At 41.3% G+C, this 22,578-nt stretch overlaps 1 protein-coding gene across 1 annotated transcript; it reads right to left on the bottom strand.

The window, feature by feature from the left end:
• Nucleotides 1–936: 936 nt before the first annotated feature.
• LOC119728805 (CMP-N-acetylneuraminate-poly-alpha-2,8-sialyltransferase-like) lies at nucleotides 937–19,111 on the bottom strand. The gene is made up of 3 exons (XM_038201205.1): nucleotides 18,837–19,111; nucleotides 5,251–5,874; nucleotides 937–1,563 (listed from the first exon to the last, which is right to left on the bottom strand). The coding sequence occupies exons 1-3, from the start codon at nucleotides 19,100–19,102 to the stop codon at nucleotides 1,278–1,280; spliced, it is 1,176 nt and encodes a 391-aa protein (XP_038057133.1). The 5' UTR covers nucleotides 19,103–19,111; the 3' UTR covers nucleotides 937–1,277.
• Nucleotides 19,112–22,578: the final 3,467 nt, after the last annotated feature.

The raw sequence follows: 22,578 nt of genomic DNA, 5'->3' as shown, positions 1-22,578 counted from the left end.
ATTTCACTCCATCGGCCAAGTTCAGTGAGGTCTGTTTGAAGGGCATGCTCGTCATGAGGAGACTGGATGGGTTGGTAAATAAGTGTGTCGTCGGCAAACAGCAGGAATTTTGTTGACAGGTTGTGGGAAATGTCATTGATGAACAGGTCAAAAAGCAAAGGGCCAAGGACGCTTCCTTGTGGGACTCCAGATGTGACAGGTGCCCAGTCTGAAAAGCAACCACGATACATGACACGTTGCTTTCGGCCAATCAAGAAGGATTTGATTCATGCCCAGGTTTGTCCACTGATGTTGTAATTGCTTGCCAGTTTTTTTTAGCAGGATGTCGTGCGGCATGACATCAAAGGCCTTGCTGAAGTCAAGGAAAATGGTTACACCTCTATGTTCCGACACCCCTATGTTCCGACTGCACATATTCCTATTCCTAACCAGTGGCGTCACCAGACTTTTCAGTCTGGGGGGGGGGGGGGGGGCACAGGGGGGGGGGCACCAGCATTTGATGGGGGGGGCACTTAGGTGGATACGGATCGCCGTCCTGGGGGAGGGGTCTAAGGGGAGGGGGTGCCCCCCTCCCCTTTGGAAAATTTTCGCATACGGAGGATGGGCTAGATGCAAAATGGTGCCACATTTGCAGCTCATTTGAAGAAAATACGAATTACTGTGCTTCTTTGTCCTTATGAAAAACCAACTCAGATGATGGGAGTTGAATATAACAAAATATATATATTTTTTTACCAACCCAAATCTCAGATGGGGGGGCACTCGGGGGGGCACTAGGTTTTCCAGGGGGGGCACGTGCCCCCCCTGGCCCCCCCTTGGCGACGTACGCCACTGTTCCTAACCCTAACCCTAACCGGCAGTAACACAATCTAGGTTGTCGGAACATAGGGGTGTCGGAACATAGAGCAGTCACCAAGGAAAATGATGTCAATGCGAGGAGGTCGTGGTCTATCGAGTATGGTCGCCCAGTCATGAATTGCATTGGTAAGTTGAGTGACACAGGATCGCTGTGCAGTGAAGCCATGCTGCTTGGTGTTGCCAAGGCAAAGTGAAGAAATGTGCATAACATTGCTACTTGTTGAGGTGGGGGATGGCCCTAAAAGGCCCCACTCACGATCTGCCAATGCACAGAGGGAGGAACACTATAAAAAGCCTTATTAATGACATTATGATTTTACTCAGTAAGCATAACATAAACCATATGTCTGAAGTCCCTTGTCAATGGGTAACCAGCTCTCGAACTAACGTCCTGTCAAGTTGGTTCACCCACGGTGTTCTCATGTACGTCTGCTGCCCTCTCTCGGCTTGCAGTCTCTGATGACTAAAGTCAGTTTCCCTTGTTTTTCCAGCTCTTTCAGTTTGGTGTGTTCCCCAGTAAAACTGTGCGCCCTGTTGCGGGAAAAGTTGAATTTGACATCGTCGAAATAATGATACTTGACTGCTCGACCCTCCAGGTCTTTGTAAAACGGGTAGAATCCGAAGAGAGTGATGTTCGAGCAGAACGTCCGAGCGACTGCGTACATGTCTAATCCAAGTGTGGCTACTCGTCGTAGACCCCATGCCCTGCAAGGAGGGAAATTAAAGGGTTTGGGTTGGGGAGCAAAAATTACATTAGTTATGAGATGTCCAAAGAGACATGGAACGAAAAAAAAATCGGCGCACGATAAGTACTCAATTAATTAATTTCAGTTTTTTTTTAATTAGGAGCGTCCCGCTCCCTGGCAGTTCTGGAACCAGAATTGACCTAGTGTGTATGATTATTTATAGCATTTCGCTCAAAACTTTCTTAACTGGAGTGCGCCATTGGTGCAATGTTAAAAAAAAACTTTTTAAAACTGTATAAAGGCCTGCAAATGCAAACAAGCAATTTTATTCGTTATACATGACATTATTTTCCCAAACATTTCTTTTGGAAGAGACAATCGGAATTTTGAAAAAGTCAGTATACCGGCTTTAAGAGTCTTGAATGCTCTCAGACTGAAGCCTCAATTCGTCCTTTTTGAACGGAAGCCATATGCATCATGCGCTGGTAATTTCCAACTATACGGCCAACGTTTGCACTATAGGTCTACATGTATTTGGTCATTTTGCCAACTTATCCTGACCACGGCGTCTACCCAATCATGATAGCGTCTACTAATCATGATGGTTCTCAATACTATCAGCTACCATAGTTTGATTTCAAACTTGTGAAATTCCTCATGGTGCTCATACAAGATCGCCTATTCGTCTGTGAGACATCTCATGGTCAACGAAACAAGAAGAGGAGAATTAGAAATGGTCTTCCTCAGGACTCTGTATTTGCCCCTGTGATGTTCAATATTTACACAGCTGGCATGGCAAATGCTCGCAGTACACCTATCACTGATGACTCTGCTTTGGGTTTTGCTGACAGGTCATTTGAAGCCATCAAAGTAGCGCTCGAGACAGATCTCAACAGCCTCAGTCACTACTTCCACCAGTGGCACCTAAAACTCAGCCTCTGCTCTGTATTACATTTGGCCAACCGCTGTGCTAAGAGGAAATTGAACATCAACCTGAACTGCGCCAGGCTCAACTTTGATCCTACACCAAAGTACCTTGGCGTCACGTAAAGTAATGGAATACAAAGTGGGTGGCGTCAGAGCTGAGTGTAGGGGTAGGGAGGGGGGTAGGTTCCAGTTGCAGCAGCTGGGAGTGGGGTATGCATACGTCTTGCAGCTTGTCTTTTACACGCATAGTGGTTTTCAAATCACTTAAGGTGAAATTATCTTTAAGTTGTAATTTTCATTTACAACTTTTTACCGATCCCGGCCCACAGAAAGGGGTCAACCTATTGCTGGTCAACACCGCAGGATTAGCTGCTTGACTCTTCAAATTTCGAAATACCAAAGCTTTGACGTCCCAATGATCAGCACGTAGCGAACGTTGCGTGAGTGCACACGAATCACAGCTTTAAAAACTAGGCGGTTGTGAGGGTTTGAAAGGGGAGGGGTTTTGAAAAGTTACGAATACAAACCATTGTGAATCCCAGCCTGCGTCAGGGCACCAAGTTTTACTGGAAATGCACGTAGCACGTTCTTTCTAGTGACGGTTCGAGCAATAACGGTACTAAACCGTAAACAATACGGGAAATGGACAGTGTTTTTACGGGTTTTGTTTACAGTGTATGCATGGAACAGGCTTTGCAGTTCGGAACTTCCTACTCCCTTGCTTTCAGCAACCAGTCGTCATCTCTCCCCGCCTCATGTCTTTGCGTATATGTGTCTCAGCACGCTTCCCATTCATACATGCATTTATACCTCTGCCATTTTTAATATATGTGTTTATTGTTAACAATTTTTTTTATAGATTTTTATAGATTTATATATTCTTTGTGTAGCCACAGGTATTGGAATTGAAGGCCTTCGGGCCACAGTTTTTAGGTAAACTTTTTTAATTCCGGGCATATGCCCCTGGCTTTCGTCATGTTCGTTTTTGTTTTCTTGGTTTTTGGTTTTCTTTTATTTTGTGAATGTTTGTTGTTTGTGTTTTTAATGCCGAGTAAATAATAATAATAATAATAATAATAATAATAATACCACAGGATCTAAATGATGCAAGCATCACAACCCTCCACAAAAACAAAGGTAGCCGACAAGTCTGCAATAACTACAAGGGCATCTCATCTGTGTTTAGCTTGGAAGGTCTTTGCCCGATTGCTGTTACCTCGGCTACAGGTCATCGCCAACAGTTCCCCTTGAGACAACTTCAGGGGAAGTGTGTTGAACAACGGAGACCTCTGTACATGGTCTTCGTCGACTTAACTAGTGTTCGACAACGGGAGTCCGTTCAGAATTTTGCATTTCCTGAACCATCTGGTTTCTTGTTTAACACTCGCAGCTCTGGGATTTTCTTCGACCTGCAGCTGCTGTCCCGTCTCCGTGCCAGGACGAAGGTTGGGCATGTTCTCATCCGCAGATGAGCTTCAAGATTCCGGCTACTCATTTGCCAGCGCTTGCTCGGAGTTTGGCATGAACACCAGCCATGGCAAGACAAAGGTGTTATCACAAGGCCCAGGCCCCCATCCCATCATCAACATCAATGGCACACCTCTGAGCGTGTCAACAAATTTCGGTATCTGGGTTCCACAGGTACCATCACCAAACTCCCTGGATGCCGAACTTGACTCCCGAATAGGTCGGGGTGCAACTACCTTTGGCCGAATCCGTGCTCGCCTTTGAGACAACCGGGCTCTCTTCATCAAGCTGAAGATCCGCATCTACGTGTCTTGTGCTGAGTGTGCTACTCTTCACTGCTGCGAGTAATGGCCGACCCACCGCCGCCAGGAACGTCGACTGAACGCCTTCCATTTCCGCTGCCTGCGTTCAATTCTTGGAATTTCCTCAATCCTGTCATTCTTAAGCTCACGGGAGTCAACGACATGTTCACAATGATGTCAGCTCGCTGCCTTTGGTCTGGTCACGTCTGTAGACAGGAGGATGGTCGACTGCCGAGGAAATCTTCGGGGAGCTGGCTCCGTTACAAGGATGTCTTAATAAAGCGTGATCTGCGAACTTTCCAAATTCCAGTTAGCTCCTGGCAGATTGTTGGCGATCTGATGTCCACCTGGGCCGCTCTGCTTCGTCTGTGGCATATATTGTTGATTGCGAGAATCGTCGTAACACCGAGCTACATCGTCGTATTCCACGGGATAGGCCACTGCTGCCACTGCTGTCTGACCATGATGGAGAAAGTGACACAATGACTTTCCGATATAATTATGCACAGTCGATTTATGGTCGGAAAAAAAGTTTGATAGCATTTCGCACAAAACTAGTATGTAGTTTATAGCTTCCCCCTTTACATTTTTTTTTTCAAGATTCAATATTTTGTTTTTCCTTCGTTCTCGTTATCTTTGTGTGTTTCATCAGCTTGGGTTATAATATGACTTTTCTATGTTACATTCGTTTGTTTGTGTTTCTCTGTCTGTCTGATCCTGTTTTTGTTCTTGTGATGTTTAAGATGTACAATAATTGTCCAGGTTGTTCCACTTTAAGCTCTGGTTTACTTGAAAAAAAACTTGTACTGTCCTATATTACTCTTTCTTTAACTTTTCCTTATTTTTTTCATGCATTTTTTTTAACTTTCATATATTATTACTGTATTGTACTTTATATTATCTCAATTTCTATTGGTTTATTGGAGAGTGCAGAATAAAAGTCTACTGAATAAAATGAATACAATATCGACATATATTGATAACTTTGTTATTTCTTAGGCTTTACTTACTTTTCGACATGGATACTTTTCCAGCTGAAAGCAAACCGAATACCCGTGAATCCGTTCTTTCTGATTCCACTGATTATAGATCGATACTTCCTACTATAATCAAATCTTGTACCAGGTTGATACAAATGTTTCGGGTACCACAAAATTCGAATATTCGAAGTTCGAATACGGTCGAGAAATTGAGCCCGTATCTTAAGGATTTTAGTAGTGTTTGTGTCCCCCATGGCACGAGCGTATGAAAACATCAGAGATCGGTTAATAACACTTAAACTGGACGCTTTGCCGACGTCAACTTCGTAGCCTTTTATCTGCGCCCCATTGGCGCGGATAACAAAGTCATGTGAGTCGATGAAATCCCCACAACTGCTGTTGTTTAAGATACCGCTGTTACCGACCACAGCGCAGCTTGTCTGCCGTGGGATGAGCTCCACTCCAGGGAAATGTTCCTCCAAGTTACATCGCTCCACCTCAAGCACTGAGGATTCATTAGAGGCGTTGCTTGCACTTGCTACACGGACAACTGGATAGTGATATTGCAAGTTGAAGGTCATGTTTTCAGTTGGTGTATCGTTCTTGTAGACGAAGACGGCCAACTCTAGGGGGACGCAGATATCACCTGCAGATCTGTCAATGAAGAAAGAGAGAAAAGTTTTGGATTCCTTCGTCCCAAAATCGAGGGAAATCACCGTTGAGTCCAAACATTGTTTCAAGCAGACTGAAGATTATGGATCATGCAAACAACGTACGGACAAAATAGAAATGTCAAACGCACTAAAACGAATGACCCCAAAAAACACCCGAATCTGTGTTTTAAATACAGTGCATATCTTCACAGCTAAAACAAATATCCTAAAACTAAGACAAGTCAGAGTGCTAAATGCGTGTAAATGAAATCTGAGCTTTTGAAGCAAATTAAAAATTGACATTGTTCAAGCCAATACTGTGGAACGAATTTAAAGGATCGTTCCAGGGAATTTGTATGATGTTAAAGCCGATAGGCCTAGATGAAATTTGCAAAACCTGGCTATAGCACTGATGTAATTATTCATGTTGCTGCAGTTTTTCAGAATGATGAGTTATAAATTCACACACTCACCTACGTTTGTTTATGGTGTAAATCGAGGATTTTCTGCTGTTTCTCTTACTTTTCCTTAGTTTATACTTTTCTTATTTGCACATTACAACAAGTAAATGGCCATCCTCCATACAAACGATCAAAGTTGAAATACGCGCTGTATTCACACACAGATGGGTATAGGCTAATTGCATACACCCTCGACTTACTGAAACCAAATAACATAGTAACTGTACCAAATGTAAATTTAGTTTGTCTGCTTGCTGTAGAAACCAAATATTTGTGCTTGTGGAAAAAGTTTATGTACATACTTTTCGAATTCAAAACGACAGCAATTGCACTTTGGGCACACTGACTATGTCAGACATCCATTAACAATACATGCGTTTTAGGTGGCCGATTCGCTCGGCCAGATGGCATACGGGGCAGTCTATTTGCCGGTCACTCACGAAGTTTATTCAGAAAGTAACTGCACAGCTAGTTGCTGTCAACTCTAGTGAATATTCAAACCAAATTTGAATGTAATTCGCAAAAATCGTATGTACGTACTTTTCAATATTCATAAAACCATTAATCAATCTGAAATTGATCAACTGTATAATCAGCCGATAACCCAATTTTGGCATGTGTGTGTGCACCGGGTGCGCGCGCGCGCGTGCAACTCGCCGCGCGCGTGCAGCTTGTTCTTCACGCGCGGTACTGCATGCTGATTGGCTAATGGTCATTTGTTTACTGCGTTTGCACGCGGCTAAATCAGGTCACCGCGTATTCGCTAAACGTGTATTCATTACTTCCCAAATCAGTGCGCGCTGTAATTGGCTGTATGTAAATGAAATGATGATATCAGAGCTCATTAAAGGTTGTCACCTCCCCGGGCGTACTTGTTGTAATGAACAGCTCTCCTTGGTTTTATACATGTTTTCTAAATGAGGAGTCCTCGATTTGGTTCATGTCCTCAATTCATCGATAATGTGTGCAACATAATGTGGGTCCTCGATTTACACCACAAACAAACGCTACCTGACCACAAGTGTAAGAATTTTTTCAATGGATGAGTTCCAAAATGGCTTTCTTAAGCCTAAAAAAGCATTTTCAAGTGAGAAGACAAGGCAATCCTGGTAAAGACGGTCCCAGAGCAAATTCTGTTCAATTGATTCAGAATATGCACTTGAGTTCTTTTCATGCATCGTGGGGTAATCCCATACCGTACGATAACACGTCCCGGCTCATTATTTCCAAAAATCATCTAAATGACAGCATTCCAAAGTCCTAAATGACAGCATTTCTTCTAAATGACAGCAAGCCAGATCGTAACTCTCCCGATATTTCAATTAAATTCATCCCAAAATCGCCGCTTTTTGAATTAGCTAGCTCTCAAATTCCTCGTCATAACATCAACAAGATCATGGGGAATGAAACGGAGGAGAAACCTGCAGCAAAAACCCAGAGGAAAAGGGAGAAAAACACTGCGTCAGTGTCCGATCCTGCGTCATCAGCAGAGGCTACACACAATTGCTGCCAAGATGGCTGCCATGGCGCAGCAGATGTTCACCACAAACTAGACAAGATCATCAAGAGTTTAGAATCTATTCTAGACTAACAACACTCGAGGTGAATTACCATAAGATCACATCGCAGGTGGATGACCACAGCAAAACCATCCTTGAGCTGCAATCTGCTGCTGAATATGCAAGCAAACGTAATGCCTAACTGGCGAGTCTCATCAAAAATCGATGCGATGGGTAACCACATCTACTCATGTCAACTCGAGGATAAGATGGAAGACCTACAGAATCGTTCCCGACGTAACAACATAATCATACATGGAGTACCTGAACGATCTGAAGGGGATCAACCCTGCGAGGCCTTCGTCTCTGAATTCCTGACGCAACATATGAAATTAGAAGGTAGTGAGGATTATTATCGAGATTGAGCGCGCCCATCGCACCCCGGCTCACCGACCAGCCACCGCGGGTACCGGAGGCCGTCAAAAGCCAATAGTAGGGGGGCCAATGTGCAGATTTGGGTTCCCGTCGAAATTTCATGTTAATTTTTGGCAACCATTATAAATGTAATCTTATGAGTCCTGAGAACAAGAAAATTGATGTTGCCATTTTTTTCCATTGACCTTTAGTGACCTTGACCTGAGGTCAAAGTTCATGGGTCATTTTCACCTAAAATTTGCCTTTCGGAAGGGTTTGCAAAGATTTTCCAGGCAAGTGAGCACATATTGTATTTGGTTGAGAGTTTCTCCATAATAATAAATGTTATTATCAATGTATTTATGGGTTTTCCTGAAGAAAACATGGGAAAATGTCACTTTTGCCCGAAAAGGGCTGGGTTGTTTTGACCATCTCACGCAGATTCCGCCCCCCCCATGACCTCGGCCATCGAGTGACGAAAAATTATGAAACTTGGTACATGCATAGAACAACATTATATGAACAAACCCAAGAAATTTCATGACTAAAGTGAAAAAAGTAGGAGTCAATTTCTCAACATAACAGTTTATTAGAATACAAGTTCTTGAAAATGTGAATTTGCGCAGATACTAAAAACCCATAGCTCTCAGTGCCTACTGGCAACTGAAATTTACAAAAAAGTGTATTTTTTTCGAGGTTAATTTATTCAGGAACTGTGTGGGAAAGGGAACTGGATAGATTGTAAACACATTGCTGTTCCGGACAAAAGGTATATAGGCCTATTTCAAAATGTTCAAAAACATGTACCGGTATAGTTATTGTTTTTCCCCCTCAAACTTCCTCATTATTTTTTACAAACAATATTAACAATGCTGTGTTTTGCGAGAGTGATTAGTTTAGTCAAGAACAGCCAATGATTTCACAGGTTTGAAAGTAGGGCCTACTACCAGAAAGCAAGACTTGTCAGACAAAATAAATTTTCTCTCTTTGAGAAAAAAAGGAACACTGAAATCAGGTAAAATTATGGATCCATCATCGTCTCGTTCGAGACTTTCAACAATGGGCGAGAGAAAATAATGCTCAATATAATTTTGCATTAATTTATTGTATTAATTTTACTTGGGATTCATAGGAAATATAGGTAGGCCCTACACACAATTTATTACAAAATTTACTACAATATATTCAGGAACAGAAATGTACGAAGAGATTTAAAGACGAAAATAAAAAAACTAAAAAAAAACATTGCCGACGATGTCTTTTGATTAACTGTGCTGACTTCTGACAGAAGTACAGGAACGCGGCCCGCAAATATAAAGGTATCAGAACATATACCTAAACGAAACGAAACGAAAGTACGAAAGGAAACGAAAGGAAACGAGAGGAAACGAAACTACGAATAACAAATTAAAACAATAATAAAGCATGTTTTTTTAATTCAACACCTATCTCCACATTAGACGAATTTCCCGAAACGTGGACGAATCTGAATGCTTTATATTATATTTGCGAATTACACTGGAGACATAATAGGAATTACATTCGAATTCGGAATAAACAATGGAGCCCAACGACGTTCTGGAACGAAATTAAAGTATCTTTCCAAGGAATGCTATATTATACAATTGTTGAAGTAACTGGGAAAACCATAATTAAATATTAATTTTAAAACAAAATCCTCATTTTACAAGCATTCTGTTCAAGTAAGCGTAAATACACAATTACATAATTCATTGCATTTTATTCTGTATAATAATGTTTACACGGCATTGTAACATTTTATTGTGTGGAAATGGCAACATTGAATAAATGTTTCTACTACTATTATTAACAGTCTTTTTCCCGCCGTAAAATAGCTCCAAAATAGTGCCGTATAGCTCCAAAATAGTGCCGACTGATCGGGGGAGTATAATTATGGAGCAAACCGAGGTTTTGATCGCATTTCACAAGTGATTTTGATCTCAGGCATACCCCACCAAAAAGCTCTCAATTGCACACTTTGTCAGCCAAAACGATTACTCACAGTATTACCGCATCGTCATTGGTGAAACTGTAATTCAGTCATCCTCCAAGTGCAGAAATCTTGGTGTAATCCTCGACTGCCATCTATCAATGAGCGATCAAGTATCAGCAATATGTAAAAAACGCAACTTTCACCTGCTAGGGGGGGGGGGGGGGCAATGTACTTCCGTTGGCATGTCATGTTAATTTATGGCAACCATTATAAATGTAATCTTATGAGTCCTGAGAACAAGAAAATTGATGTTGCCATTTTTTCCATTGACCTTTAAATACCTTGACCTGAGGTCAAAGTTCATGGGTCATTTTCACCTAAAATGTGCCTTTCGGAAGGGTTTGCGAAGATTTTCCAGGCAAGTGAGCACACATTGTATTTGGTTGAGAGCTTCTCCGTTATAATAAATGTTATTATTAATGTATTTATGGGTTTTCCTGAAGAAAACATGGGAAAATGTCACTTTTGCCCGAAAAGGGCCGGGTTGTTTTGACCATCTCACGCAGATTCCGCCCCCCCCCCATGACCTCGGCCATCGAGTGACGAAAAATTATGAAACTCGGTACATGCATAGAACAACTTAACATGAACAAACCCAAGAAATTTCATGACTATGGGTCAAAGGGTTTTGGAATTACGGCCAATTAATTATTCATAAGCACATATGGTAATTCAAATGTGTACACTACGTATATGGGGAAATTCAGTTTTGACGGAGGGTAGCGCCGAAAATATTTCGCTGCGCGGCAACCTGTGTTTCGAATTTTATGTTTTTGGTATCAAAAGATGTGCAAGACTCGAGGCTAAAAAGTCAGGACAGCTCAGGCCGCGAAATAAATAACTTTTCAAGAGTATTGCGGAAAAAGTTGAAGGGGGAGGGGAAAAATCTGCCCCCTTTTAGGGCCAAAATATGACCAACCCTTTAGGGCCTGGCATCTTAATATGAAATGTTGTAAAGTGTCCTCTGCAGTACCGCATTCACACAGGGTGTTTGTCGGTTGAGGAAAATCCCCACTTCTTCATGGTGCTTTTGGTGCGAGCCACTCCAGAGCGGAGGTGATTTAAGCACCTCCAGGTCTTCCATCCTAATGCCACCGCCACAATCCACAAAACAGCCCAAGCCACGCATAATTATCGGCGATTTAATAGCCACAGCAGCATCATTGGCTATCATTCCAGCACAGACGTCGACGCTTTTGAATCGCTGGCCGAAGCAAGTCAACTGAGCCTTATTCACAATCAGGCATGCAACTTTTCCTCGGATCAGCTGATTTCCTCTTTTTTTATTCTCATTTCTGCCATTCAAAATTGAAAATCACTGTACAAAGTCTTCTGAATTTAGGAATTTCCTCTTTTTTGTTGAGTTTACAGTTGCATGCCTGCACAATGCGAAACTGTCGAAGTTTTTCCATAGTGGCGGCTGGAGATAAAGTTTCAACCCTGCTCTAGCCCTTGTGAGCCACAACATCGCCTCACTTAGCAACAAGATGGTCCTTGACCCCATTCCAAAGACCCGACATCGCCCTATTGGAATCAAAGTGACTGCTGCTGTCTCTTTGCAACAATTCCATTCCACCGCTGTTTCAACTTAGTAAGGCCATCTGTGAAGGCTTCACCAATGAGCTCAAACACCATCTAGCTGACATTGATCCAACCCCTGAATACTATGACACCGGTTTGTTGATGTGGTGGTGCAAGAACATCCCTACGGGCTGCCGCACTGATTACATCCCAGGCCTAGCAGCATCCCGTAGTGCTGAACTTTACAGGAAATAGAGACGCATGTATGAAAACGACTCTCTTGCTGTCGATACCATCTCATCTGGGGAGGAATTAATAACAGCCATATCAGAACAGCTTCAAAGCTTGTGGCAAACCCTTGTGGTAACCACCAATATGGCCAAGAAGCCAATATGGCCTCCAAGCCTGGAGTATAATATAAAAAAAGCTCAGCCAAGTGAACAGCATTGTAACATCACCGCCAACCAAATAGCCCACAACAACTGCTATTTAAATGGTAAAGTGCCACGTTCTCCTGATAAGCGACCGAAAGCCAAGCTCCGCCAGAAAGACCCCGCCATCGACCTTATTGGCTTCATCAAATCCTTCTCTGCTAATGAACTTGCGACTGGCATAAATAAAGAACAGGAAATCAACCAAACTGGATAACATTTTCACCAAAGAACTGAAACATCTTGGACCAAACGCCTCAAATTGGTTACTCCAGCTCATCAACACCTGCCTCGCCACACAAACAATACCTAAAGTGTGGCAAAAGTCGAAGGTCATCGCCCTCCTAAAACCCGGAAAAAACCCAATGCATGTCAAAACTTATCGTCCCAAAGTCACATTCAAGTTGCTGGAATACTTCCTCCTCAACCTTCTTGCCTCTTCATTGAGAAACAACTGATACAGGAACAGGCAGGCAGGCTTCCGTCCCGGCAAATCTACAACGGGACAGCTTCTAAACCTCACTCAGTACATTAAGGACTGCTTCCATCAGAAAAAATATATCACCGGCGCTGTCTTTGTTGATCTTACAGCTGCTTTTGACAGTGTTAACCGTTGCTGACCCCTTCAGAAGATCCTGGACATGACAGCAGACCTGACCCTTATCCAGTTTATTGGTGTTCTATTGAAGAACCATCGTTTCGTTGTAGTATTCAAAGGCAGAGTAGAGTACGTCTTCAAAGGCACGGTCCCCCAAGGGAAGACGTTGACCGATGTTCTTGACCAGTCACAGCAGTGCTTCACTGTGAGTCACCTGAAAGCGATCAACCCTGCTATTAAGACCCAAGTGTGTGCCTCCTGGGTTGACCAGACTGGTGGCGTCTCCCCCACTACATGAGATGCCAATCAAGCCTGCAGAAGCCTTACCTGCAGGATCCAATGCAGGATGGAAGACCTGGAGGTGCTTAAATCACCTCCGCTCTGGAGTGGCTCGCACCAAAAGAAGTGGGGATTTTCCTCAACCGACAAACACCCTGTGCGAGTGTGGTACTGCAGAGGACACTTTACAACATTTCATATTTAGATGCCAGGCACTAAAGGGTTGGTCATATTTAGGCCCTAAAAGGGGGGGGGGGGGCGGATTTTCCCTCTTTCAACTTTTTCCGCGATACTCTTGAAAAAAATTATTCATTTCACGGCCTGAGCTGTCCTGACTTTTTAGCCTCGAGTCTTGCACATCTTTTGATACCAAAAACAAAATATTTTCGGCGCTACTCTCCGTCAAAACTGAATTTCCCCACATACGTAGTGTACACAATTGAATTACCATACGTGCTTATGAATAATTAATTAGCCGTAATTCCAAAACCCTTTAACCCATAGTCATGAAATTTCTTGGGTTTGTTCATGTTATGTTGTTCTATGCATGTACCAAGTTTCATAATTTTTCGTCACTCGATGGCCGAGGTCATGGGGGGGGGGGCCGGAATCTGCGTGAGATGGTCAAAACAACCCAGCCCTTTTCGGGCAAAAGTGACATTTTCCCATGTTTTCTTCAGGAAAACCCATAAATACATTAATAATAACATTTATTATTATGGAGAAACTCTCAACCAAATACAATATGTGCTCACTTGCCTCGAAAATCTTCGCAAACCCTTCCGAAAGGCAAATTTTAGGTGAAAATGACCCATGAACTTTGACCTCAGGTCAAGGTATTTAAAGGTCAATGGAAAAAATGGCAACATCAATTTTCTTGTTCTCAGGACTCATAAGATTACATTTATAATGGTTGCCATAAATTAACATGACATGCCAACGGAAGTACATTGGCCCCCCCCCCACTACAAGGCCAATTCATTGCAGGCTTCTCCGGTCCACTGATCGGCAGTACGTGTTGAGGAATGCGGCCAAACTACTGAAGGGCAACCAGTACAAGGGGTCATATATCTACATCTCTGATGATGTAACAAGCAAAGTCCGGAACTACCGCAAAAAACTTCGGGATGAAAATCTGCCATCCATACGCAAAGACGAACGTGTACAATTTGCGTACATCCCATGGTCTATCCCACCAGTCATCAAGTATAAACTGCATACAGGAGAATTCAAGACCTTCACCGGGAAGTAAATCACAGCAATTCAATACATGATAATGCACACTTACATTGTAATCTCAATGTCTATATCTTACCACCTTGTTGTGTATTCATCATCATTATTATTGTTATTAGTATTATTGATCTTGTTACATAATTGTATCCTCAATGTGATGTACATATTACCCCTCTTTTTCTTTCTGGAGTGATTTGTTAGCTCAACAATAATCAGGTACCAGCCATTAACACCTGGAGCAACATCTTACGTAACAATCAATATACTGCGGCCATTGAAATTTAAATTCTACTAAGGGAGAAATGTCACTACTCTTTTCATTGATATGTTATCTTCCCACTCGTTTTATCCAACTATTACTAAACCAACAAGAATTACTCCTCATAGTTCTACTTTAATAGACAATATCCTGACAAATGACTTCCAGAATCATACATCTGGCATTTTAGTAACTGATGTAAGTGATCATTTACCTGTATTCTTGATTGCAGAAAAATCCAAACCCATTGAACGAAATGTAAACAAGCAATTTAAGCGTAACTTCGGTAGTGATGATATTTCCCAGTTTGTCAATGATGTAAATTCAACTGACTGGAGTTATTTATCATCTTCGGATGATTTAAATGATTTATACAACAGATTCCTACAAACTGTAATTAAATTGTATGACAAGCATTTTCCATTACAAGAGGTTAAATGCAGATATGATAAGTGCAAGTCTCCCTGGCTTTCTAATGGTATCTACAACTCGATAAGGAGAAAAAACTTCTTGTATAAAAAATTCCTTAGAAATCCTAATCCTCATAATAAATCCATTTATACCTCATACAAAAATAGATTGAATACTTTGATACGAAATGCAAAAAAAAATTCTCCAAGAAATTCGGCCAGGAAAAGGGAAACATTAAAGGGAATGGCGTTTAATTAATAACCTACTTAACATGGGTAAATCGAAACCCAACCCGTCTCGTGTAGTCCAAGATGGCGTAAAAATAAATGGTAATGAAGAAATTGCCGACACATTTAATGAGTATTTTGTAAATATTGGAACTCAACTTGCAGACAAGCTACCATTATGTAATACCGATTGTCAGTCTTTTCTAAAAGACAGATGTTCACATTCTCTCTTTTTAACACCAATAACAGAAGAAGAGATTGAGGATACCCTCAACCAAATTCCAGGTAGTATTACTACCTGGAAGGCACCTGGCTTTGATGACTTAAGCCCATTTGTTATGAAACAAGCAAGGAGTAGTCGTTCAAAACCACCGGCTAAAATCTTTAATAAGTCCAAGGCTATGGGAGTTTTTCCTGAAGGGCTAAAAACAGGTAAAGTTATTCCAGTGTATAAAGGGGGAGATGAACATGAAGTTAGTATAGACCCATTTCAGTTTTATCTACATTTTCTACGGTTTTCGAAAAGTTAATTTACAAAAGACTTATATGTTTTATAGATAAACACAATATTTTATCAGAATCTCAATTTGGATTTAGGTCAAACCGCTCCACCGAGATGGCAACTTTTTATGTGGTAAATAGACTTGTTGAGGCCATAGACGACAAAAAGATCGCTATCGGTGTATTTTTAGGCTTGTCTAAGGCCTTTGATACAATTAATCATGATATCTTGATGTCTAAATTAGAGCACTACGGAATTCGAGGAATAGTTTTAGACTGGTTCAAGAGTTATTTGTCCAAAAGAAAACAGTTTGTATCATTCAATTCTACAAAGTCTACATGCAAGACTATTACCTGTGGAGTGCCGCAAGGTTCTGTTTTAGGACCACTTCTATTCATTCTGTATATAAATGATAATTGCAGTGCATCAGATGTAATTGAATTTACTTTATTTGCTGAGGATACAATTTTGGTGTAAAGTCATAGTAATGTAGATGCTGCTGTAAGTAATCTTAATCGTGAATTTCTCAAAATAAGCACTTGGTTGGTAGCAAACAAACTTTGTATTAATCTATTTAAATCAAATCATATCATTTTCTGTCCTAAACAAAAGAAATACGCACAAACCATTCCTTTAAATTTTAATCGTACTATCATGAAACAAATCAAAACAACCAAATTTTTAGGTATATATATTGATGAAAACTTAAATTGGAAATTTCACATTAATACCATATCTGGCAAAATATCCAGAACTGTTGGGATTATGAATCGCCTAAAGTTTTTTGTTCCGGAAAATATCCTTATCATTCTCTATAATTCTCTGATTCTCCCTTTATCTTAATTACTCAATTCTCACGTGGGGTGGTTGTTCTTCCCAATGTGAAAAACTACTAATTTTACAAAAATACTACTAATTTTACAAAGGAGCGTTTCAAAGCAAAACCTTTACGTTTATTCCAGTAGAACGTCAATGTTGACAAACGGCCTTGTCAACCGGGGCATTGACCTTTGGAACAGGCTGAGTGATTCAGTTAAATTATCGTTAAATTATCGTTAATCTACATTCATCAAAAAAATGAAAACTCAATTGCTTAACTCTTATAATGTCTGATGAATAATTGTTTTTTTCCTGCTTGTTTTGTTCCTGTTTGTCCCTGCGTTTTGTCCCTATTCGTAACTTGTATGGTAATAGTATAGGTATTTGTCCAAAGGTTGGGGTACAAAAGCTATGCTTCACCCTATACCTAACGTTGTTCCAGTATGTATGTTGTTGACTTATGATAAACTAGTGCAGTACCCGTCTAAAATGTGCATGTTCGGGAAACGCAAATTGCTTTGCCGCTCGTATAGGTTGCATACTGGCAGAGTTTTTGGAGAACTGCCCGTGCAAACAACGCACGCGATTCAATGGTGTTGTTTTCACAGGTTGAACGCACACTTACATGTACGTCAAAGTTTGTGCCAAGTTTGAAGTTCGACCACCTACAATGGTTGCTCAGTCGACTGCAAAAATAATGTGCCCGTGTACATACAAAAACATGGTATGCAGTGCTATTCACCCATACTGGACAATGTATCGCCCTACAATGCACGTGCGCGTGCCCGTCCTTTTTGCATTGTTTGCGTCATATTGAGCACGCGCGCTTTAGCTTAAACATGACGTAAACAATTGAAAAGAACGGCAGTGCGTCGTGTTATGTTCTAAGCTGCCACGTTTGCCTCCGAAAATACTGTTTTTTGCAGCTTTTTCGAGAACCGCTCGTCCAGACCACTTCAAACTTGACACTGCACATTCTGCTATCCCGAGCAATGTACCCGCCGATTTTCAACTTCATACGGTGCCCGGTTCTGGAGATAATCGACGGACAGACAGACAGACAGACAGACAGACAGACAGAGATTCCTTGAATTGTAGTATAGACTAGTGCAGTACCCGTCTAAAATGTGCATGTTCGGGAAGCGCAAATTGCTTTGCCGCTGGTGTTGGTTGCATGCTTGCAGAGTTTTGGAGAACTGCTGCAAACAACGTACGCGATTCAATGGTGTTGTTTTTACAGGTTGAACGCACACTCACGTCAAAGTTTGTGCCAAGTTCGAAGTTGTTTAGGCGAGTGGTTCTCGCAAAAGCTGCCTAAAATAGCGCAGATATTCACCCCTACTGGTCAATGGTATCGCCCTCTAGTAAGTTTGCTCCGTCGACCGCCTACAATGGTCGCTCAGTCGACTGCAAAAGTAATGTGCCCGTGCAGCCACCACGTACGTGTACATACGGAAACATGGATTCTAGATGCTCTGTGGTGCGATCTGAGGCAATTTCTGACCACTTTAACCAATGTTTTTTGAGGGAAAGATGGTGATGTACTCATTGCCTGCTTTTATTGCGACGTCACATAAAAAAAAAATTGGTTTCGTTATTTTTTGGGGTATTTTTTGGTTGCATACTCGCAAGATACAAATTACATGTACCCAGACTCTTGGAAATGTTCTCCCGCTCAGGAATCTTCCTTTTCTAAGAGGTCTGCTTACAAGCAGAACTCGGAACCAATTTTCAACTTGTTGGGAGGCTTTTGCATTTGCAAATGTCCAATGCCCATAGTTTGACAGAAACGTTTCAGCTCGGCATTTGGAGTAATTCCCTCTGAAAATTACTACACTGAAACAGTCCCGGAATATAAACACAAGGTATACATATACATATATCAGCTTCGGTCCAAAACTTGGGCCACCTGTATGCAAATGGTCGAAAGGAACAATGCTCATAGCAATTTTTGGCAAGGTAGGCACATCTAGAGTTGGAACATGTGTGATAGCTTTGCAGTGTGAGCAGTGGCAGGGTTTTTTTGGGGGGGGGGGGCGTTAACACTTTTATTTTTTTCTCAAAATGGCCGCCAATATGCTTGTTACCGGATTAATTATATTTGGTATTATCTGTATTATATTGTAGAGATCAGTGGGTAACAAGCATGTTTGGGCCGCCATTTTTTTTTCAATGCTATCAAATATTTTCTAACTACAGGGGTGCATATACCTTGCTAAAAATCACAATGAGCATTATTTCCCTCATTTGATACCGACCAAATACCCAGGCTGATGGCCTAATAGAACTTACTTGCTGCACACCATCTTGCAGTGCAAAGTCACCTCTCGCATTTGCTCGGTTTGGACTACCGGCGATATCGTCGACGTGACCGTAGACCTGGCCGTCGATGCACTCTGTCTTGTCCGAGTATTGGCCAATTTACCCGGAGTCTTGGAATATGGTCGATTATACAGCGGTATGTAAGTCTTTTCAACTATGTAAAAACTCATCATCAATCCCATAATTGAAAAGAGAAATACAGCTGTGTAGCACCACCAAACTGAAAGGCCCGCCATCGTTTTTGTTTTCAGTATCGGAAGGAAAATGTCTGAGGTTAAAGCTGTGTGCATTCAAATTGTAATGCACACACTGCGGAAATAATGCATACTACAAGAACTAGGTGGGGTTTGGGCTAATATTAATAATAGCTATGTTCTGTGTGAGTTAGCTATTATAAATAGCTAACTCGCACAGAACATTAATGATACGTCACTACAGATTCTGTATCTTGATTGGCTGAAAGCGAGTCACATGGCATTCGCTATTTTTGCTACCTTCCTGTGCAGGGCAACAACTACTATACCCGTAGCAAGCAACCAAAGTCTATTCAGGCTTCAGGTTTATTTCCATTCTATAAGGAAATGTGAATACTCGCGTAGGCTAGTGGGGAGAAACTTCAACGTAACTTATTGGAAAAGAACTTTTGAAATTGTTGTAATCGGTCACTGTGTTCGAGAGTTATAAGCAATTATGTTTCGCAAAACGGGGTTAATTTTTAGCTAAGAGGGTAAAAGGGTATCTTCTGTTTATTTCCTAATTGGCACCGAAAAGAGGACTACAGAAATGTTATTTTTTGTCCATGTCTCTTGTTATCTGAACTGTTTGATATTTTGAGCTCAAATTTGTATCCTTGTGGAGACAGCACACAATAGGAAACAAAACATTGTAAAGGTCTCCACAGGGCAATTTCTATAGATGAATAGGTCTCCACAAGGTTTTCACGAAATATGGATTTTACTCAAAAACTTGGAATTTCCAAGGTGGGTTGATCCGTCGCAAATGGAAGAGTTTTAAAAAAGGGATATTAAGTCCGAATTTCAGCCAAGGAAATTAATTCTGGTTAAAATAAGAGCATTTTGAAACTTCGCTTTCTAAAGATGAGCCTTCCAAATTTTCTAAGTTATCTAATTTGCATAATTACGCAGAATATCATTGCTTTTTGGGGAAAAAAATCAACACATTTCAACCGATTCCGAAAAATAATAATGGTACATGTATATAGAGGAAATGTTTGCATCAGTTGTGGACTTGTACTACAGCTTCACTTATTGGCTATAAATAGTTAACTCTATGTTTTACAGTTCTTGCATATTTAATTAGATATGAACATGCACACAATCTAATAGATTCTGGTTATGTTGGTTTCTGAATAAAATGTAAACATTACCAATAACTGAACACAAAAGTAAGAACGCATGGCTTGTTGAAAGACTTGGAGTTCGATAACACAAATACATTTTCATTTTAATACATCATGTACAGTCATTGTAGCGGCCAAACTCAGATTTCTTCTTTTTGCCTGGTGAGGGCGCTGCACCAGAATCACGGTAACCAAGCATTCCAAACTGCAACATGGCCTCAGCGTTTTAGAGTTTGCAACCAAAGCAATTATCCCGCAGAGATTTATTAAACGGTTTGTACAGCAGTTTGCACTTAAACAATTTATATAAATGATTTAGTGCTTAGTGTGATATTTAGTTCTGTTCTGTAAGCCTAAAAGTTGTATTTTCAACTCATTTTTTGGTTGCATAGTCATGTTAATTATTGTGGAACATGTTATTGTTAGAAAGCACATGTATTATGCTGCAGGTCCAGACTGGGACCTTAAGTGCTCAAAATGATGCAAAGAAGATCTGGCGAACTTTACTCACTCTTTAGCCAGCACATTTCTCCAAAACTGTCATTGTGGCAAAGAAAAGGTCCTGAGTATTTCACCAACCAAGTTTGAAGCTTCATTTCCATTTTTAAAGGAGACTTTATATTTGGCAGCTTGCACATGAGAGGGAAGTCAAGTGATTTCAAAATGAGGCTAAAGACTAGACTTCTACATGTCCATCCATGGTCCAACTGTTTCACAAGACTGACTTCTTCATTTCTTGTCTTTAGTCAGGTGCCTGACTATAGAAAAATGTGTAGAAATAGTGACCTAGTACGTACCCGACTGTTTTCGTCGTAAACTGGTCCGTTAGTGTCGGTAGCAGCACACCAAGGCTCTTTTATACACATCCATGCAACAAGTTGACGCTGAAGGACAGAAGAACCAGGGCACAGCCGATGGAATCAAATTCTCTCTGTGAATCGGCTAACGCCATGATGTACATTTCAACCAGTTCGCCTTTATTCCAAGGGAGAGAAATCATCTGTGGTCGTTAACTTCTCTGAGCACAATACAGAGATCAACAACTCTAAGTATAAACGTGTTCTATTCATTGCTGCAGTGAAGTTCAATGAAAGTTTCTAAGGCCTTGCGATAAAATAATAGACTGCACTCGTGACTGTCTCCGGAGGGCGGTAGAGGTGTTTGACGTGCGTCTTGAACTCGCGCGCATTATGTTTTCATTTTATTGCGGAGCTAGTCTGGTTCCGGGACCTGACAATTATTCCCGACGCTCACGTCTTAAATTGTAGGTCAGGCAGCCTCCGTAGCTAAAAATAAACATGACGACATCAATGGCCCTTTTTCAAAGCGCGGCTTCGTTTCCGATTTCGCTTTATCACTTGTAGCTTTTAATGTTCTGATCAAATCTTTAAATAAATCACTTGCTTCGTAATATCGTACAGTTATGATAATACAGTTTGATGTTTTTGTAAGATAACATTGAGTAATGTTGCTCTGGAATCTTCAAAATTTGGGAACCAAATAGCACTGTTAGCAGGCGGAGCCGAAGAAGACCGAGTTTTGGAAAATATCGGTAACGGTCGTCAAATTCAAAATTGTACATGACGCAGCAAAAAGTTCGCCCGTACGATCCGAATATATTTGATGCACAAAATCGTCGTTGAATTTCAAGTTTTCTAAATGAAAACAATGAATATTAATTATCAACTCATTTAAAATAAAAAAATAAAATTAATAAGCAATTAGCAGTTAACTAAACCTATATTATATACTCGGAAATACTCGGGCGGTATCCGATTGTCGACGAAACAACTTCGGCAAACTTCGGAAATTTGCGGAAAAAGGAGGAATTCCTCCCGTTTTAGTCACGTGACGTAAATTGTAATACATTGTATTACCGGAGGCTACCGGACCTAAGATTCATCAGGAATAGTCGGAATCTTTTGGTCTGGGAACCAGACTATTGCGGAGCATGCAGGGGCAGGTATACGTAGGATACGGGGGAGGGGGTGTAAGCATGGGCGTCGCGAGGGGGGGGGGGCAAGGGGGGCACTCCCCCCCCCCCCCGGAAAAGCAACAAAAAACAGGAAGGGAAAAAAAAGGAAGGAAAAAAAAAAAAAAAGAGGCGCGAAGACAAAGTGGTGTAAATTTAATGAGTTGGGGGGGGGGGAGGGGGAATGTCCCTGCCCCCCTCTAAAACTGATAAATCGAGAATGTGTTGAGAAATACAAGCACTTTTTGGCAAACAATTTTTTTGCCCCCTCTAGAAAAAATCCTGGCGACGCCCATGGGTATAAGTGAAGGCGTGCCGAAGGAACGTCCTTTCTAGGGGGTCAGGGGCATCCACCTGGATACTTTTTGAAATCTATACAT

The sequence above is a fragment of the Patiria miniata genome, unplaced genomic scaffold (assembly GCF_015706575.1).
Source record: "Patiria miniata isolate m_02_andy unplaced genomic scaffold, ASM1570657v1 HiC_scaffold_20, whole genome shotgun sequence".
NCBI classification, from domain to species: domain Eukaryota; kingdom Metazoa; phylum Echinodermata; class Asteroidea; order Valvatida; family Asterinidae; genus Patiria; species Patiria miniata.
This window is presented reverse-complemented; position numbering and strand designations above follow the sequence as displayed.

What these genes read in the sequence shown, in the direction of transcription:
- LOC119728805 (XM_038201205.1), bottom strand. Translation starts at nt 19,102, where the DNA reads ATGGCGGGCCTTTCAGTTTGGTGGTGCTACACAGCTGTATTTCTCTTT. An exon ending in TGCAAGATGGTGTGCAGCAA is followed by an intron (nt 5,875 to 18,836) that starts GTAAGTTCTATT and finishes CTTCATTGACAG; the next exon opens with ATCTGCAGGTGATATCTGCG. An exon ending in AAAAGTATCCATGTCGAAAA is followed by an intron (nt 1,564 to 5,250) that starts GTAAGTAAAGCC and finishes CCCTCCTTGCAG; the next exon opens with GGCATGGGGTCTACGACGAG.